This window comes from Nelusetta ayraudi, unplaced genomic scaffold (genome assembly GCF_046127955.1).
Source record: "Nelusetta ayraudi isolate G7.1 ecotype Tasmania unplaced genomic scaffold, CSIRO-AGI_Nayr_v1 ptg000135l, whole genome shotgun sequence".
Classification (NCBI taxonomy): Eukaryota; Metazoa; Chordata; class Actinopteri; order Tetraodontiformes; family Monacanthidae; genus Nelusetta; species Nelusetta ayraudi.
Genome location: NW_027466185.1, coordinates 3,018,223 through 3,037,243, shown reverse-complemented (window position 1 = coordinate 3,037,243; position 19,021 = coordinate 3,018,223). Strand labels below are relative to the sequence as shown.

Genomic DNA, 19,021 nt, shown 5'->3' with positions numbered 1-19,021 from the left:
ATTACAGTGGAGTAATCTCGCTCAGTCCATTATCTAAAGATTTCCAGAAAACAGCATACTTTAGCCCTCTGTTTGCAGCCTTCTGTAAATAAAAGTTTGGTTTTGGGGTCCCGTCAAAAGGAACATAAAGTGAACATTAGCATCAATTAACATTAACATTTACTTGGAACATCTTCGTCCTTCATTTTAACTTTTATTTTTAGGGCCCATCATTCGTCAAAGAACTTGATTTTCATTCTCGACAGTGGAGCAGCTTTGCACAATTATTTGGGAAAAAAAATAGAGACACCTAGAAACAACATTTTTAGCCCTCTGCTTACACCCTCCAGTTGTTTTTCAGTTTCCTGGGATGATGTTTTTGTTGTGCTTTGCCCGTTTGGCAAGACTGGAGGCTCTTATTATTGTTGTCTGAAAACATGTATTTTGTGTCATATGAGGGCTCGAAATGTCTCCCTCCAAACAAACACAGACAAAATCAGACGTGGTCCCGCTTTCCAGTGCCTGAGAGGGTTCACGTTAAAAAATAATAATAATAATAATAAATAATTAATAATAAATAATTTAAGCTGCTCGTGGTGCTGAAGATATTAAACCCCACCTCCCCCATCCCTTTTAAAACTGCAATTCTCCCCCTTTAAAAAAAGAAAAAGAAAAAAACCAAAAGATGAAAGAAACCACACAGTGGATAATATTTGCTTTTCGCATATCAATGGTGAGCTCCAGACTTGCCGTCTATCTCTGTTGGAAATCACGGCAGTGGGAGGACTGTTTTGCAGGCTCTGAGTGGAAAACTGGACGACAGATGCAAACTATATTTACACATCAAACCCGCCTTGGCGAAAGGACAAACACGGCTCGTGAAAAGTCAAGGTGTTTTCTCCATTGTGGAAAGTTTTTTTGTGATAAACTTAATCACTGCCTCCTAATCAGCTGAGAGGGGTTCCAGTCCTTTCGGAAAAAGTGGGCCCTGGGGCAGTGTGGTCACACACCCCTACTGGTTTTGGTGTGTGTGTGTGACTGTGAGTGTGGGCCAGTATGTGTAAATATCTTCGTGTTTGCATGGGAATAAGTGTGTGTTTGCGCGCGCGCGTGTGTGTGTGTGTGTGTGTGTGTGTGTGTGTCTGCTCAGTGGCCTTGCACAAACAAAGGCAGGGGTCCTGTTGACGAACCAATTAAAGAGCAGCAAGAATGGGGGAGGACACGCCGACCCAGCATGCCTTGCCTGTCACGCAAATTAGAGGTGGCAAGTGAGGGAAAAAAAACAAAAAAAAACACTTGGGATGTTATGAAGCTCTTTTCTACTGCTCGCCACAGTTGACAATTATTCTGGTAAAATCCCATTCAGACTATAAAACTATTATTAGCTGTGCATCTGTGCATGGAATTGGCCTTTTTCCTTTTTTTTAGGAACCGGTCATTAATTAAGCGGTCGTTAAAACCTCTTCTGTAGAAATCGTGTTAACTGAGACGAAAATTCCATTGACATCAATTGTGTCCAATGCCACAAGCATTTTATTATGATGACACAAGATCGTTGTTCAGATAGCTACTTTGTTTAGGCATGTCACACAGGAATATGAATAAAAAAAAAAAATTGGATTAAAGGCAAAGGCCAGCCAGTATTGTCTTCCTGTCAGGGAGTGCCATGAAGTAAATGGAAAGGTCTTGAAAGAACGATCAGCTTAGTTAAGACGGCCGTATTGTTCTGGTGGAATTTCCAAGGTAAACAGAGAGACGGCGGGTGGAAAATTGAGCGCACAAAGACAAGTGTGCAGAAAAACAACAGTACGCACTGTGGAGATTAAATATTTTCTTCAATGGCTTAAAAAGTTAAACTGTTTATTGTTTTTTTGTTTTTTTTTTAAAACAATACACAATTTCAATGCCTCTGTTATTGTCTCCTAAAGGGACCTTGAAGGGACTTGATATGGTTGTTCAGTGCAGCGCGTACACCACAACAAACTCTGCACTCACCAACACTGAGAGAACAAAGATATACATAAGTAAAACTGTTTTTGTGGACAATGCTGTGCGACAAAGTGACTATGCGAGGTGGTGTCTCCATTTGTGTTTTCCGTCCCACCATTGTCCCAGGCCTTGTTAGCATCAATGTTTTCCACCTGCTGTTGTTGTCGTTGTTGTTGTTGTTCGCTACCACAGGGCCAAGTGCAGGACAGGGGCCAGCTGTTCCGAAGGGAGGTTGGAAGTCGACAATTTCTCACAGGTAGATCAAGGCCTTGCCAGATGTTGGCTAGCTAGCAGATGCTAACAACGATAGCATGTTTAAGCTACTACACCGCTCCAGTAAAAATATGTTCTCTGAGGGTGTTGACGTGTCCACTGTTTCTCCGTCCTTGGCTTTGGATGTACTTCGTCCACGGCTTCTTTGGTCGTCATGCACTTTCCTCTCTACGGCCGACCTCCTCCCTCAGATAGGCTCAAGATATGATCAGGAGACAAAAGGACTCAAGAATTGAGAGACGGAGAACAAAAGAGTGGCAGCGAGCAGAGGGCACAGAAACACGACTGTGCAACTACAGAGAGCCGTGGATGACGAAGAGGAAAGAGCACGGCAATAAAATAGGAGCGGGGGGGAGGGGCCGGGGGTCCACCACTCACAGGTGTTTCTATCCCTTTGAAGTGGGGATTCCTCCCTTCAAGGAAGTAAATAATTAACACCTTTGTGGTTGCCATGCCTACTAACGGTTCTTCACAGTCTCGTCTCTCTCTCTCCCTCTCTCTCTCTCTCTCTCTCTCTCTCTCTATCTCTCTCTCCCTCTCTCTCTCTCTCTCTCTCTCTCTCTCTCTCTCTCTCTCCCTCTCTCTCTCTCCCTCTCTCTCTATCTCTCTCTCTCTCCCTCTCTCTCTCTCTCTCTCTCTCTCCTTCTCCCTCACTCTCTCTCTCTCCCTCTCTCTCTCTCTCCCTCTCTCCCTCTCTCTCCCCCTCTCTCTCTCTCTATCTCTCTCTCTCTTTCCCTCTCTCTCTCTCTCTCTCTCTCTCTCTCTCCCCCGCTATGGGCTGCGAGCATTCCTGGCCATAATTACCCAACAGTTCAAGGACCCTCCATAATTACCCACAATCCATCTGCCCTTCCAACGGGAGAGACTGAGGAATGCAGATCTTGGGGATGCGCACGTGAAAATTTGGTTGGGACGGCGAACGAGGTCATACTGTATGTGTATGTATGTTTTCAAAAAAGGGGGGTGTGGCTCCTTGACATTTCATTTCAGTGACTCTCGCTTTTTGTTTCAATGACATTAATTTTTGCACACCTAACTCCTGCTGGTGGCCTGCTGGTCACATGGTTGCATCCCATTTTTCCCCATTTATCCTTTTGTGACTTGAATTTGTGTGTTTTTCAAATGTGACGATGCGAGTTTTCCAGAAGGATGGAAGAATATATAAAAAAAAAAGAAACCTGATTATTTTGTCCGCCCGAATCCTTAAAAAAATAATGCCGTCCTAGTAACGAAACCTCACTCGTGTGCGTGGGTGTAATTGGTGTAAAACAAATCTGCATTTCGGTAATTTGTCTCTGATCCTCAAACAGCGCCGCCATATTGTCTCCAACAGTCATCCAGAGTGATAAATATTTGAGGACTCACCAGGAACATTCCCATCGCACGGAGATGGAACCACGTGTGCCGACAGTGACACGTTAGGCCAGGAGCTCATTATATACACTGGAAATAATTGGACGTGTTGCACGTAATTATTCAATAAGCACGCAGAGTTATCGTCAACGCATGGCCGCTCCGGTTGGGGAAGTTGCGATCACGACGTAGAAAAGAAAAAGGGGGCAAAAAAAGCCACCAATTACGGGGGAGGACAGGAAGCCTGTATTTCAAACTGCGGAGCTCGCACACCCCATTGACGTGCAAATAGTCGAACCATCTTTAGGAGGCATTCCATCACTTCCTGATGCCTTCTAATTATCTGCACGTCTGTGTGTGTGTGGGACAGGAGAGTGGATGCTGACTTTTCGACACTGGAGGTCGTGACACACAACAGTTAATTGTGGTCGTTTTGCTTTACGTGCACTCCCTTAAATGGAAACTGTCATGACTCTTGCGGATTCCTGTCTTTGCTATGGAGGGGTTTTGATAAAGTTAAAGTCCCAGTGATTGTCACATCCCGAAGGATGCGAAATTTGTCCTCTTCATCCCCTGAGGGAGCGGTGGGCAGCTGCAGTGCCGCGCCCGGGATTCATTGGGTGATCTAATCCCCCAATTCCAACCCTGAATACTGAGTGCCAAGCAGGGAGGCGATGGGTAGCATTTCTACAGTCTTTGGTATGACTCGGCCGGGGATCGAACCCACAACCTAGCAGTCTCAGGGCGGACACTCACCACACTCATCGTTTTTAAGACCTGACATCATGACACCATCTTCCCCGGCTTTAGCGTTACTTCAGTCATGTCACAACAATTCCCTGTGACCCTAATTTCCCTATGGCTGTGTCAAACAAACCCCAAAGCAGAGCCAAAAAGATGATTTTGGTGTCATTCATAGATACCCGATATGTTTTCCTCCCCTCCTGGGCTTTTAATTTTCTAAACGTCTCACCTGTATCACCTTACCGCTAGCCGCAGATGACGCGCACACCTGCGCAAACATACCAACTGCGCTACGGGGAGTTACTTCTCTTCATTAAAAGTTCACAATCAAAAGGTCAGTCTTGGACCAATCGCAGCTCACACCATTCACCTTTAAATGATCTCCCTCCGTGTAAACTGCAACTGTGCACATTTGATTTTTAAGACCTGATGGTGAGGCCCGTGTTCTGGACGGGCACTCAGGTGTGAAGGGTTCGAACTTCTGTGGCGGTGGCCCGGCAGGACCTCCTCATTGTTCTGGTGTCAAGGGTGCCGTTGGGGCTTTTTATGCTATTGTCACCATAGTAGCATCAGGACGGAGGGATTAGGGCCTCAGTTTCTGCACAATGTGTCCACCCTCCGTGATGACATGTGGCCATTAGCCACGCTCGTGAATAAGTAATGATGCGGCCGCAGCAAAGATGAAAACTGAAATATTAACGCAAAGTCCAAAGGTTGCAATTGTGGTTGGCGTGTTTTGGCTTGAGTGCACGTTTATCAGGACTTATGCAAGACTGATGATGATTTTTTGTTGTTGTTATTGAGTGCGTTATGGTAAAATGCGTGTCTGTGTGTGTCTGTGTGTGTGTGTGTGTGTGTGTGTGTGTGTGTGTGTGGACAGAATGCTGACCAGGCAGCTCATGTCAGAATCCAGGTCCTCGCAGACACAAAGTCAGCACAATGTCCGTCACGGCTGCCAGCCAATCAGATTACTCAGAGCGCGGGCCAAAGTACACACAGGAACCAATTGTCAGGCCAGGATATTCTGCGCTGTGGTACGCCTTGGCACAATTTGGCGCTGTTTTAATTTTTTGGGGCTGGAGGGGGTGGGGGGGGGGTAAGAAATTCTAATCAACATTTAAAAAAAAAAAAAAAAGAAAAAATTGCTTTTAACTGCTAAGGTTTGTATGAGACCCAAAGTCTGTGCCCTTAAACACAAACAAAAAATAAATTGAAATGAAAAAAAAGAAAGATGAAGATAGGTGGCTTTCTTATTAGGACAGTTCTGAAATGTATTAAACCGACTAAAATGGTTTTCATGGTAATTTCAAGTGAGGGACAATAAAGAAGATTAAAGAATGGATTAAATTTAAATTGCCTTGAAGGAATCATCTGAGGTCCTCAACAGTGCTCACATTTCAGCCTGTGCATACATATATATGTATATGTGTATATATATATATATATATATATATATATATATATATATATATATATATATATATATATATATATATATATATATATGTATATATACGTTTTTAAAAAGTTCATTACAAATACTTAATCCCTTTTTATGACAACCCCTCTCTCTTTCTATTTGTGCATATTCAACCAGTAGAGACAAAAAGTGAAATAAAAGGCCCAATCTTGGTTTTGTTCTGTGGAAACCATTGACCATAACCAGTGTTCATAGTTTGACCCACCAATATCCAATCAGGGCTTTCTATCCCAGTGCCCTCACCTCCACTCTCAGCTCTCAGGGTCGTGGGCCTGGAGAGATTTAAGGCTTTATTCTCTGTATCCTCTTAAGCCAGGGATGGTCAGTTAAATGGATCAAGCCACTGGAAGCAAGTGGAGCACTTAAGTGAAACTTTCATGTATGCGGTATGAGGATGGCGTGCTACATGCTGGCCTTGCTAGCCAGAGTGTGGTGGGGTTAACGGCCAGCGTAGCTGCTCGAGGCAAAGACTTCTGAGACACTTTTGAGCAATCGAGTCTGAGAGTGATTATTGACTGGTAAATGACACTCCGTTACTGACGGATGATTGGTGGAGCACGCTTTTGGGAATGCAAACCATTTTGTGTCGAGTCTCCCGGGTGTCAAACTTGAAATGTGGCAGCTCCCAATGTCTGAAGCTGCGCGGCCAGCTGCTGATTGGCATGTTAAGTGGGGAGAGCTGCCATGACTTCTGCATCTGTTTTGGATTTCCCCCCATCCATACTGCTGTTTCCTATGTAGCGTGTTTTACTGCCCGAGATTGAACATGAAACACTAACAGCCTTTTTTTTTTAAAGAAAAAAAAAATCCAGTAGTGATGCCGACCGTCACGTGGTGTATTTGTTTTTATGGAATCTCCCACACCGCAGGCCTTCGGCCTGCTGTGTGCCCTCCCGTCGTGCTGGCGTTAACGTTCACGCACATGCACGCCGACGCAGAAGGCCGAGAGCTCAAATTAACAGTCGATGCTAATACGCGAAGCAGTATAAAAGCAACTTGGAAGCGGAACACAGGGTGTGCACATATGTGAGTGCGCACTTGAATGTTTTCAGGCCTGCAAATTATATATGTGTGCGTGCTCTGAGAGCTGGAGTCCTGGAGTTTAAGGACTTCATTTTCACACGTGTTTTTTTACTCAACTGGCGCACGCACCTTGAGCAAAATTACAACCACTTAACAGCTCCAAATAAAACGAGGAAAAAACAAACACGGCAGCGAGAAACCTAGCGGTCCAGAAAGTGCTGCGTACGGTGTGGTGGTGGTGGTTGTTGTTGTTGTTGTTCACAATGTCCTGGCCAAGCTAGGTGTACTCGTAAAACACGCATGCACAGGCCTGCACTTGCACGACCCAGGGCTAGCATTCCCCCGCGTTAACGGCGGAGCAAATCTGTGGTAAATATACAACCTGGTCGTTAGCCGGAAGAAAGCATGCCTCCCGTTCAGTTATCAGGACGTATGCGAGAAGTGCGAAAGGGAAGGTGTGAGGGAATGTGTACAAAGAACCAATGAACAGTTATGCAATGCAGGCAGCCAGATTACGAGGCTGACTAAGGACCTGACATTGTTACATAATGCCGAGTCCAGACAGTAATCCATACAGCAACCTGGCAGGCTAGTAGCACGCGTGACTCTCTACCTGAACCCGTCCAGGTCTGTGGCTTGGATGGGAACATTGTCTCTCAGCAAAAAAAGAGTCACTTGTGTATTCTTGTGTTGACGTCAGGCCAAATGACAACATAGTGATCGCGGGAAAGATTGCATGGAAAGCTACCGGAGTTTAAGCTATGTGGTCCACTCAGTACACTTCCCAAACAGTAATGTTGTTTAAATATGAAAACTTTGCGATGCCTTTCCCAATCTCAAAATGCCAGCAACCGTATGCCCGTGTAAAACTCTGCTGACGCTGATCAGGCTTAGCTGTGAGAATCCTAGCCAGCCAGGCCATGTTTGCTAGCCTCATCACTGAACTTCCATACTGATATGCACACTTGCACGATTGTCTCCCTTGGCAAACATTTGTGTCTTTTTGTGTCTTTGTGTTGCACAGTAGGCAGATTCATAAATGAGTTCCAGCCCTGGAAGGTGAGGGTGCAAAGCTTTTTCGCTTCATCAGTGGTGGTCTCTAATGCTCAGCCTTCTTCTTGAAGGTCTGCATAGTCATGAGTTTGCAAGCTCAAGCAAAGTACATACATAACTGCTGAAAATAAGCAGATTCCCTGACTTCCAATATCACAGCATTAAGACTTTTACACGCTTATTAATCTACAACATCTTTAATCACATGGCCTGCAGGTCTTTATGGCGGGATCTTTCAAAGCGTGATATCCATCCACATCCGCAAGAGTCGAAATGCCCGTGGAAAGATGTAATGCATGCAAATCCTGCACACATGTTGAGGAATCTAATCCCGGCATGATGCATGACAAATTCAGGGGCCCCTTAGATTTCCCTGGCAGAGGAGTGGGCCGCGCGACCGAGCTGGATCGATTTCAATCGGCCGCTGACCAAAAAAACGACGCGGCCGCCAGCGGAGTCCAGCGTGATGGGGCTAATAATAACACACAGCGACCCCACCACCTTTTGATGTGGCCACAGAGCCTGGAGTGATGTCTGGCTTTATGTGTCTCCAAATTAAATCCATGAAATTACAGACACAGCCGGGACCCTTCATCAAAAAACTATTTCAGCTCACTGACACACTTTTCCTTTTTTTTCTTCTTCTTCTTTTTCACGAAGGCGGCAATTAGAGCGGAGGAAAACGGGAGGCATCCCAGGCATGCGGAGAAAGAGAGAGAGAGGGGGAGCGAAGGAGTGAGTGAGGGAGGGGTGAACAGTGACAGCTCATCTTCAGGCCACAAGCTCTGTCTGGTCCCTCCCCCTGTCGCTTCCTCTCCATCCACAGATCAAAAGCACTGGCGGAGAGAAATAAAAAGCCACGATGATGATTTCCCACGAGGGCTGCAGACAGCTGTGCAGCACGCGTCTGTACCAGGAGTCCCAGGAAGGGACGCAGAGGGAGATTGGGAAAAGAGGTGCAGGGGTTACAAAGAACAACAAAAAACACCTGTCTGCACTTCTACTGTTGCCACACACGGGTGGCCAACTGCCTGAACGCCTCACTCGACGCTTAACTGGTTCGCACGGCGAAGACAGGAGGAGGATGATTTCAGTCATGAATACTTCATGGCATCACTGGCTCAGGGCAAAAACATTGCAGGCCCCTTGTTGTCCCATTTGTATTTTTCATCCAGCGCAGCAGCTTTGAATTCCTGGGCTGAAGGTGTTTTTATTGCTATTGTTTTTTTTAATCAATCAATCAATCAATCAATCAATCAATCAATCAATCAAACAATCAATCAATCAATCAATCAATCACCTTTTATTTGTATAGGGCTAAATGACATCCAAAGACAACTTAAATCTCTTTGTACAATCACAGAAAAACAACAACTAGGCATTTGCGTTTTCGTACTCATTTCCTGAAATGTGGAACAAGCAAAGGAGGAACTTTTCAGGACATTTCTGGGGAGTTCACTGACTGGCTTGAGGCCCATTATCATTATTATCTCTGTAAAACTAATTTTGCATAATTTGGGACCTCTTAGTTTGATAAAGACTCAAACGCAACACCAGTGCCAAACACATTTTTGTGTTCCTTTGTCACGCCATTTGTATTGTGCAGCTCATTAAGGTCAGAGCTAAAGAGGTTTCATGACGATTATATTTAGCCACCTATGAATCTTCTTTTTATTTCTGGAATCACGCGCCGGCTGTCCAGAATGCCAGTAAACACCGGGGCCGACACTCAATATCACCGCCGCTGTCACACCTTCACCCTGTTCCCATTCGTTCATTTGCATTTAGGGCATAACATACTCCAACGCTGTTATTTTTGGTGCACCTGTTGCACCCACTCACGGCGGAGAATGAAGAGCGCCCGCGCTCGGCTTCATTCCTCTCCGACTCAGCTGCGAGTGAGACGTCATGCGAAGTGACACTCCGTGCAGAAAAAAAATGTGCAAATGGGAAGAGACAGGTTTTTTGGGGGGCCAGAGCCGCAGACCTAAAAAGTCACCCAAGCGTGTTGCGGCTAACTATTTGGACGTCCGAGATCACCTGGGCTCGCGCCTGCCGAGCGGGAAGCGCTGCAGAAATACTGGCAGGCCCTACGTCTAAAGGAAAGGTTCATGAGATTGGGCTACTCGAAGATTGTGTTCAGGAAAAAAAAACTGACCCATATATTAGTCATATCAGTCAGCTGCTGTGCCTCTTAAAATAGGAAGTGATTGCAAATGTTCTTTCTTGACCTCATGTTGCATTCGCTTCAGCACCAGAAGTCAGAATCTAGGGCTAGAAATGGTGACGATAACAGCACATTAGGCGGTAGCCCGTGTGTGAAAGCAATGTAAGTTCAGTGTATATACAGGTACGTGTGCGCAATGCTGTTGGCATGTTTTTGCAATACCTTTGGAATACCAAGAGCCTAATGAACTGAGCAGGTGAGTGAACCTTAGGGTTGTTGAGGATTCCCTCCACTCTCTCACCTGAAACTGTGAGTTCTGATTGCTGCCCAGACATCTCTTCACGCTGAGGACTTCCCAGGTATCACAGAAGCCATTGATCTATCTAATCACTTTACACGGGCCCCTGAATGTGAATGTTTTGCAAACATGGGGCTAATCAACTTGTAAGCCAAAGTGCAACCTGAATGGCTGTAGTAAATCTCGTAAAAATGCAAATAGGGCCTGCCTGCCTGCCTGCTTCTCCTCGACCGAAAGTTGATCTAGTTGTCTCTTCATAAACACACAGCAGAGTACTCGGTGCTTAAAGCCCCATGAAGAGAGCATCACTCAAGTCCTGAGGTCAATACCCAATTAGTCTTAAATACATCAACATAGGCCAGTGACATGAAGGCAAACAGTAACCCAGTAACCGTGTTAGTGTTTCATTCATTTTTTTAAGCAAATGCAACAGCTACATTTTCTATTAAAGTAATTATTTTATTATGTATGATATAAAAATGATAAATCTGAATATATAATATCATACATAAATATGATAATATAATAAATATGTATTATTATTATTATTATTATTATTATTATTATTATTATTATTATTACTACTACTACTACTACTACTACTAATAATAATAATAATAATAATAATAATAATGATTCCATTATTAAAATGTTTCATCAAAGGGCCGTGAATGTGTTTACAGAAGATAAAGCAACATTTATTATGGTGTGTGTGTGTGTGTGTGTGTGTGTGTGTGTGTGTGTGTGTGTGTGTGTGTGCGCGCGCGCGCGTGCACGTGCGCGTGCACTTTTATGTAACAAGATAAGTTTCCCTGGAACTCTCTGATCCTTTTGTTGAGTTAGTGGCAACACACATGCAAACATACCGCCTACACACACACACACACACACACACACACACACACACACACACACACACACTAGTAGCAGAAGATAAAAAGTGGAAAGTTCACCTAGAGCCAAGGTCATGCCATATGTGTATCAGTAAAACTGGAAAGTTGATTTTTCTGAAATGGAGCAGCTGGCTCCGCACAACTGATTGTGTTGCAACAGACCATTCCTGTTTGCTGCAAAACTGCTCCTGTTTGTTTACACGCACTTGTCGGATGCAAAACATTCTGTGTTCATCTGTCTTTACAATCGAGGTGACTTTTACAAACACATTAGTGTGGCTCATTGCAGGGTCATCCTAGAAAGAAGTGATTACTGTTTTTACATATTTGGACATACAGTATGTACATACGTACATGCATATATATTTTGAATAAACAAGGAGCACACGTTTGGACGCAACTATTTTGTGCAGACATTTAAAAAAATAATAATTTGGAAATCAAAAATGTATTTTTTGTTGCTTTTTGTGCACATAGTAGTGCTCAGTCTTGAAACATCAAGTCTCATGACTGGACGTTAAGGGCTATAGTGGAACTGCATGTGCAACTTGTTAACACTCTCATTTTAAAGCACTTTTACCATAGTCAATGTAGTATCACTAGAAGGTTTTATGAAGTGGCATTTTCATTAATGACATTAAAAATGTCAGCATTTGTTTAAAAGTGATACGGATGTGATGTAAGATCTTCATCTAATGATCTGATCATTTGAAAATGTGACCGCTGTATTTATTTATTTATTTTTCTCTTGCTTAACGCTTTTGCAGATGTAAACTATAGTGTTTTGGTAAATCAGAGCGTAAAGTGAACTTTCCCCTCCTACCGTTCTCTCTCCCTGCAGAGCTGCAGCGAAGAGGGAGGAGATGGGGCCGCCTTCGAATTGCCGCCACGTGCGCTTTAAACGCCTGCTTTATTATAATAACTTTGTCGTGATTGGTCCAAACAGCAAACACCGTATTTATATAGGACATCTGATTGGTCGGGCCGAGTCGAGTCGGTAGTGAACACAGCCAAGAGCCTCCAGACAAGGGATTCTTGGGCGTCCGTCTCGTACTATGAAAAAAGTAGTGCGCGGGGGAAAATAGCGCTTTTATCGCGTGCACTGGTGGGCAAAAAACGCGCTGGGCTCGCAAAACGGGTCGTCCGGCCTCGTCCAAACCACATTTCAAGCGGAGGATCACGAGTTGACGTCGATATAAGGGGGGAGCGTGTCTGCTCCGGTCGCGGGCGGAAGGATACCATCGTCACCACCACCACCACCACCACCACTCCTTCCCCCCACCCTCCACGTCAAAATATTGGCTTGGAGCTCCCGCGTCAAAAGCTCAGACTGTGGCTGGCTGCTCGTGGGGATATCAACACGCGGCGGAAGGCATTGAACGCCGCACTCTGTCGACGCGGCTACTCGACGCATCGGAGCGTGTGCGTTTTTTTTTTTTATTTACTTCTCTAACGGACTGTTTTTGTTTTTGTTTTGTTTTTTACTTCTGCTGCTCTCGCGTTGAGACACACGGGCTGTTTTTCATGCGGTTTTCGGACAAACGGTGTGCGACTTCACTGTCGTGACACGACTCCTTTTTTTTTCATTTTGGACGGGCGCGGTGCGGCGCGGCGGACTTGGCGCACTGCTGGCTCTTGGATATATCATTCGCTCGAAGCCAAGCCAGGACCCCCCCGCGTCTTGCACCAGTTGTGAAACTGAAAAAAACCGCCCATCCCTGGGCCGTGCTGCTGCTGCTGCCTTTTTTTCGACACCGGTGTGTTCAGTGTGAATTATGTTGCTGTCAAAGTTTGGTTCATTTTCGCACATTTGCAACCCGTCGAGCATGGACCATCTGCCCGTGAAAATACAGCTCCAACCAGGTACGTACACGACACGTTTATTCCTGCCTTCATTTATTCATTTACACATCCGTCGCGGGGTCTCAGAAATGGCTGCTTCTTGGGAAGTGGGAACTTGGAATTTTTGAGCGAGCCGTTACTAGTCCAGCTTACCGGCTCTTAAGCCCGGCGAGCTAGCGCGGAGCCTGCTAACAAAGCGGCGGGCGGTTGAGGCGTTCACGGCGCGCTAACGTCCACGGTTCTCCTCTTCACTTTTCTTCGCAGTCAAAGTGGAAAAGGAGCCGTTCGAGAAGGTTTATCAAGTAGGATCCGTTCTGGGCAGCGGAGGCTTCGGCACAGTGTACGCCGGCAGCCGACTCTCCGATGGCGCACCGGTAAGTCGTCTCCAGTGTGTGTTGTGTGTGTGTGTGTGCGTGCGCGCGCGCCTGTGCGTGCAGTGGGGGAGTCTAATGTTTTGATCCTGCATGTGCCGCCATGAGAGCCGGGCGCCTCTTCTCCCAGCTTCCGGCGACGTCCTCGCCAGCAAATGTCGCGTCTAAGAGGGGTTTTTGTCTTTTGTTTTACTTCAGGTCGCCGTGAAACACGTCGCGAAAGAGCGGGTGACCGAGTGGGGCTCGATTGTAAGTATTCATTCCCCCTCTTCTTTCCCCCCTGAGCATGCGTCTGTGTTTGTTTTGGTTCCCCATCACCACTCCCTCCCCCCCTCCCCACTCCTTCAAACCGAGGGTGTGTGTGTGTGTGTGTGTGTGTGTGTGTGTGTGTGTGTGTGTGTGTGTGTGTGTGTGTGTGTGTGTGTGTGTGTGTGTGTGTGTGTGTGTGCTTTTACTGATTGATCCTATCTCTGATCTCGGCAGAACGGAACTATGGTGCCTTTAGAGATCCTGCTGCTGAAGAAGGTCAGCTCGGCGTTCCGCGGAGTTATCAAATTGCTGGACTATTACGAGCGCGCCGACGGCTGGCTCATCGTCATGGAGCGGCCGGAGCTCGTCAAGGACCTGTTCGACTTCATCACGGAGAAGGGCGCGCTGGACGAGGACACGGCCCGCGGCTTTTTCCGCCAGGTGCTGGAGGCGGTGCGCCACTGCTACGGCTGCGGCGTGGTGCACCGGGACATCAAGGACGAGAACCTGCTGGTCGACCTGCGCACGGGGGAGCTCAAGCTTATTGACTTTGGCTCGGGGGCGATTCTCAAGGACACGGTCTACACCGACTTCGACGGTAAGCGCCGAACCCCACGACCCCTCCCCCATCACCATGAAAGCGCGCCTCAGAACCCCTACTATAATATAATCTGACGAGTGTAATTAGTATTGGTAGATTTTTCGTTCTGATCGCCGCCGGTCTGCCCTTGATGCTCCGCGCGGCTATATTCAGTAATGGAGGCGTTCACGGCGCTCGTGACGCAGTGTTCTGTTTCTGGTGGAGGGTTTTCCTCACTGCTTATCACCCGTGCGGAAGCTAATAGGAAGGGAAAGGGCGTCTAGTGCGTTTGTTTGTGACAAGCTTGATGCATCAGGCGCGTGTTATGTTTTTTTTTGTGTGTGTGTGTGTGTGTGTGTGTGTGTGTGTGTGTGTGTGTGTGTGTGTGTGTGTGTGTGTGTGTGTGTGTGTGTGTGTGTGTGTGTTTTCCCCCCAGATATGACTCACTGTTGTATGATTTAGGCCGACAGCCGCGCTATTTATTTATTTTTTTTATTATTATTTTTTTTTAAGCTAATAAAGATCATCCTCGTGTCTTGTGAGCCGCAGCGTGCCTTTTCACATTTCCGTCTTGTTATTTTGCCCGTTAAAAGCTGACTCACGGTCAGAGTTGTGGGTATTAGGTCAGTGCCACGTAAGATCTGTTTGTTGTGAAACCTGAGTCGGCGGTTCACGTGACAGGCTCATATTGCCCTTTTTTTCCCTCCTCGCATCCCAAGTTCCTCCCTCCAGAAGGGAGGGGGTGAGTGAAGGAGGGAGGGAGGGAGGGAGGGAGAAGGCGCTGGCAGGGAGGGAGGCAGGTCACCCGGTTTGTGCTCTAGAGGAGGAAGATGAGAAGTGATGCCGCCATGACTCAGCCATTTTAGACTGGAAACGATTAATCACCCCCACTGAGATCCTGACAAACGCTCATTCTCTCCGGCCGTCGTTCGCGGCCCCTGGAGCTGAGTCACGGCTTCCAGCTGCTCTGCCACAACACCGCCGAGCTTATCTGTACCTTTTTTTTTCCTATCCCCCTGGCGCAGGTACGAGAGTGTACAGCCCGCCCGAGTGGATCCGCTTCCACAGGTACCACGGCCGCTCGGCCACCGTGTGGTCGCTAGGCGTGCTGCTCTACGACATGGTGTGCGGCGACATCCCCTTCGAGCAGGACGAGGAGATCCTGCGGGGCCGCCTGTACTTCAGGAGGAGGATCTCAGCCGGTGAGTCGACCTTTGAGCCGCGCAGCCATGCGTGAGTGGACTGTGTTGGTGCCCTCTAGCCACAGTTAGCGGTACAACCCTGGCCCCCACCCACCCGTTTGAATCCATCTCCCCTGTTTACCCCCGTTATGAGTCAGCTTACCGCAGTGACAGGAAGAGAGCTTTCGCTCTCCTCCTCCTCCTCTTTGTGGAACAGCCTCTAGTGGTGAAACGCAATAGAGCAATTTGTGTTTGCACTCTATTGGCCGCTAGCGTAGAGCCAAAGCAGCTTGAGTCTCACACACACGCACACACACTCCAGCCCCCGATTTTAGCCGAGCTGTGAAAGGGACACAGTTGAAATTCCCTTCCTCATCCTCATCCTCATCCTCATCTCCCGTCTCCCCTCCAGAGTGCCAGCAGCTGATCAAGTGGTGCCTGGCCCTGCGGCCCTCCGACCGGCCCTCGCTGGAGCAGATCTGCGACCACCCCTGGATGAGGGCGACGACGACGGCGATGACGGAGTCGGCCAAGTCGCCGGAGGAGGCGCCAGTGGCGGGCGACATCCGCCTCAGAACCATCGACACAGACTCTTCGTCAAGCACAAGCTCGAGCAAGGAGAGCCTCTGACAGACTGAGCGTGGGGGTGGGGGTGGGGGGAGGAGAAGAAGGGGCTCGCAGGTGGTGGTATGGACTCAGCAGCCTGTAGCCTCACTGGCCTGTCAGTAGCTGGACGCTCCACTCGGTGCATCCAGCTGTATGAAAACCTACTTTAATTTTCCTCTTTTGTCGGGAATTTCTAATTTATTATCATTATTATCATTATTATTATTATTATTATTATTATTATTATTATTATTATAATACCATTTGTTCTTCCTTATCTTATTCTTATTCCCCCCCATTATTTGATTTTTGTTTCCTCATGGGGAACATGTTTTTTCTGTTTGGGTGGTCTTACCAGCGCTATTTATTTTTTTCTTCCCCCCCCTTCTTTTTTTTTTTGTACTTTATTTCATTTTTGTTACTAGGCTGGTATATGCAGCTGGCAAGGCCCTCCGACCAGACACGGCTGCTCTCATAGAGCTCAGAGATTAACAATGAAAGATGACAAGAGAGAAAACAAAACTTTTTATTTAAATGTTTTAATTATTTTTGATTTTTGTAGTGCCTTTTTTTGGGAAGCTGCTTTTCTTGGGGGGCTTTCGTCAAAACAACCTGTTTTTCGGGGCTCTCGGCGTTTGGCCCGGCGGCGCGATGGAGATGTGGGTCGGGGCGTGGTGGGTCACGCCCCCTCCGCGCCCCCCCACCCTCGTTGCCGTCGGCCAAAGCAGCCGAGGCGCTTAAAGATAGCACGAGGCAGGAGAGGAGGTGTGGGGGCGGGGCTCTTCCCGACAATGGAATACTTGAAAAACACTTGACTCAACTCTGTGTCGCTCTCTTTAACGCTGCTCACTCACTCTTCAGCCTGAACAGGTGTTTGGAAACTGGATCCTGTCTTTTTTTCTGAATGTCTTCAAAATGTCAACCCACACACGCGCACACACACACACACACACACACACACACACAAACTCTACCCTTCCCTCTCCCCCGCCCCACGGCTTTTTCTCCTCTTTGTGCCCCTTTGATGCCTGTTGCTGGGCGGAAGGCCCGCTTAAAGTTCTTTTACTGTCCCTTTTTTTTTTCACTCTTTTTTTTTTTTTTGCCTCCCGTCATCTCACTGCTCGACACTACATAGCCCCGCCCCCTGGCCTCCCTCAGGATTTTGGGGGTGTGAAATGCACAATCAATGCAATATTCATGAACGCAAATATGTAATGTTTTTTTTGTTTTTGTTTTTTCAAATATATTGTACAGAGTGTATTTTTTTCTCTTTGTGTGTTCTTTTTTTCTCCCCATTTGCTTTTTAATTTATTTGTAAACATGTAGACATTCCACACTCTGTGGCTATTTATTTATTTATTGTCTATGCTTAAAGCCCCCACCTTAAAAGACAAATTGCATATCCTTCTTGGTCTTTTTTTTTTTTTGGGTTTGCATTCCTATAACTTATTTTTACATTTTGCGACATGATTTGTTTTTGTTTTTGTTTTTTTGAGATGTGGAGGATGCACTGAGCAGTTGTCGATGTAAAGCAGAATAAAACAAGTTTACTTAAATTTGAAAAAAAAGAAGCATTTGAATGTTCTTTAACTACTTTTAAAAGAAGTCTGTCGGTTAATGTTGAATGGCAAAGTTCAGAGATATACACCTGGTTCCTGTACTGTTAAGGTTCATTTGAGTTCTATGAAGAAGTTGAGAGAGAGAAAAAACAAAACAAATCTGTCGAGTTAAAACAGCTTTGGTAGATGTCACATAGCCGCCTCATTACGGAGACCTTTCAGTTCATCTGTGGGACTTTTTGGCTGTGAAGGATGGATATTGATATTTTTTGATACAAAAGTTTCAATTAAACTCCCATTTTTTTGTACAGAAACATGTCTGGTGTCTTGGTTCACTTGGAACGTTGAAGAAACGTCGCCTACATCATCCACCTTGTCCACGCCGTGCACTCGCTGCTTTTCGACGTAACTCGTAGTGCACGTGTTGGCGATAGCCCTCTCCTCCGCAGGGCTCCCCTGGGAGGTCGGGAGTCCAATATGGCCTGCGGTTCATTTACACCGCCCCGCAGTCCTCGCGGCAACATTTGTGACACGGCCGACGACGTGGCTGAGGAGAAAACATCACAGGACTAATTAAGTGGATGGTGACCACAGGGGCTAATAAGAGACAGATGTCTCAGGAGCCGGAGGCGGGGGATGTGCTGAGCATTGAGAAACGCACACATCCACACTCCAGAAAAAAACAACAGCGTCACTTACGTCTGATTTTACCCCCTATATTTTAAACAATCATGAACAATAAAGGTTGCTGTATGTGTTTAATGTGTGTGTGTGTGTGTGTGTGTGTGTGTGTGATAGTACAGCATTATGAACGTGTCAGTTTTTTTCTGAGGAGGTGCTGCCCCCTCTGGTAAGCCAGCGCCATTGACATTCACATGTTGCAGCAACTGAAGGTTGAAACTGAAAACATTTTCCACGCAAACATTAATTGCAATGATGTCACGGCCAATGAGATTGTTTCAGGATAGTATATTTATTTATTATATATTTCTGAACACAGGATGTTCATCTCAACCTGAAATGGAGACATTTGGACTTTTATGAAAACTCCATGAGACAGCTGCTGCCCAGATCTTCCAAGACAAGTTTTCAAGATGAAGTGGCTTATTTATGGGATGGGGAAATGGAGCATTCATGGGAGTGTACATCTTGGTACGTGGTGCACACAAATGAAGGCATGCAAGAGCCCAGTATTTTTTTTTAATGACTGATTTTTTGTGTTTTGACTTTTCTGAGAACAAAAGACCTATAGCCATTTAGTTAGATTTGGTGTAAAATCAGCATGCATACTTGTAGCCAGAATTATGGATTGTGTATAAAATTGGATCGACATCTGTCCTAAAAGTGTTGTAATTGTTTTGGTGCACATCTGACCGGAAAA

General features: G+C 46.2%; 1 protein-coding gene across 1 annotated transcript; it reads left to right on the top strand.

Moving 5' to 3' along the window:
• The first annotated feature begins 12,279 nt into the window (after nucleotides 1–12,279).
• On the top strand, nucleotides 12,280–17,954 carry pim3 (Pim-3 proto-oncogene, serine/threonine kinase). Its single transcript, XM_076051705.1, has 6 exons — nucleotides 12,280–13,115; nucleotides 13,359–13,468; nucleotides 13,664–13,714; nucleotides 13,949–14,312; nucleotides 15,320–15,496; nucleotides 15,888–17,954. Exons 1-6 carry the CDS (start codon nucleotides 13,028–13,030, stop codon nucleotides 16,103–16,105), a joined length of 1,008 nt encoding a protein of 335 aa, XP_075907820.1. The 5' UTR covers nucleotides 12,280–13,027; the 3' UTR covers nucleotides 16,106–17,954.
• Nucleotides 17,955–19,021: the final 1,067 nt, after the last annotated feature.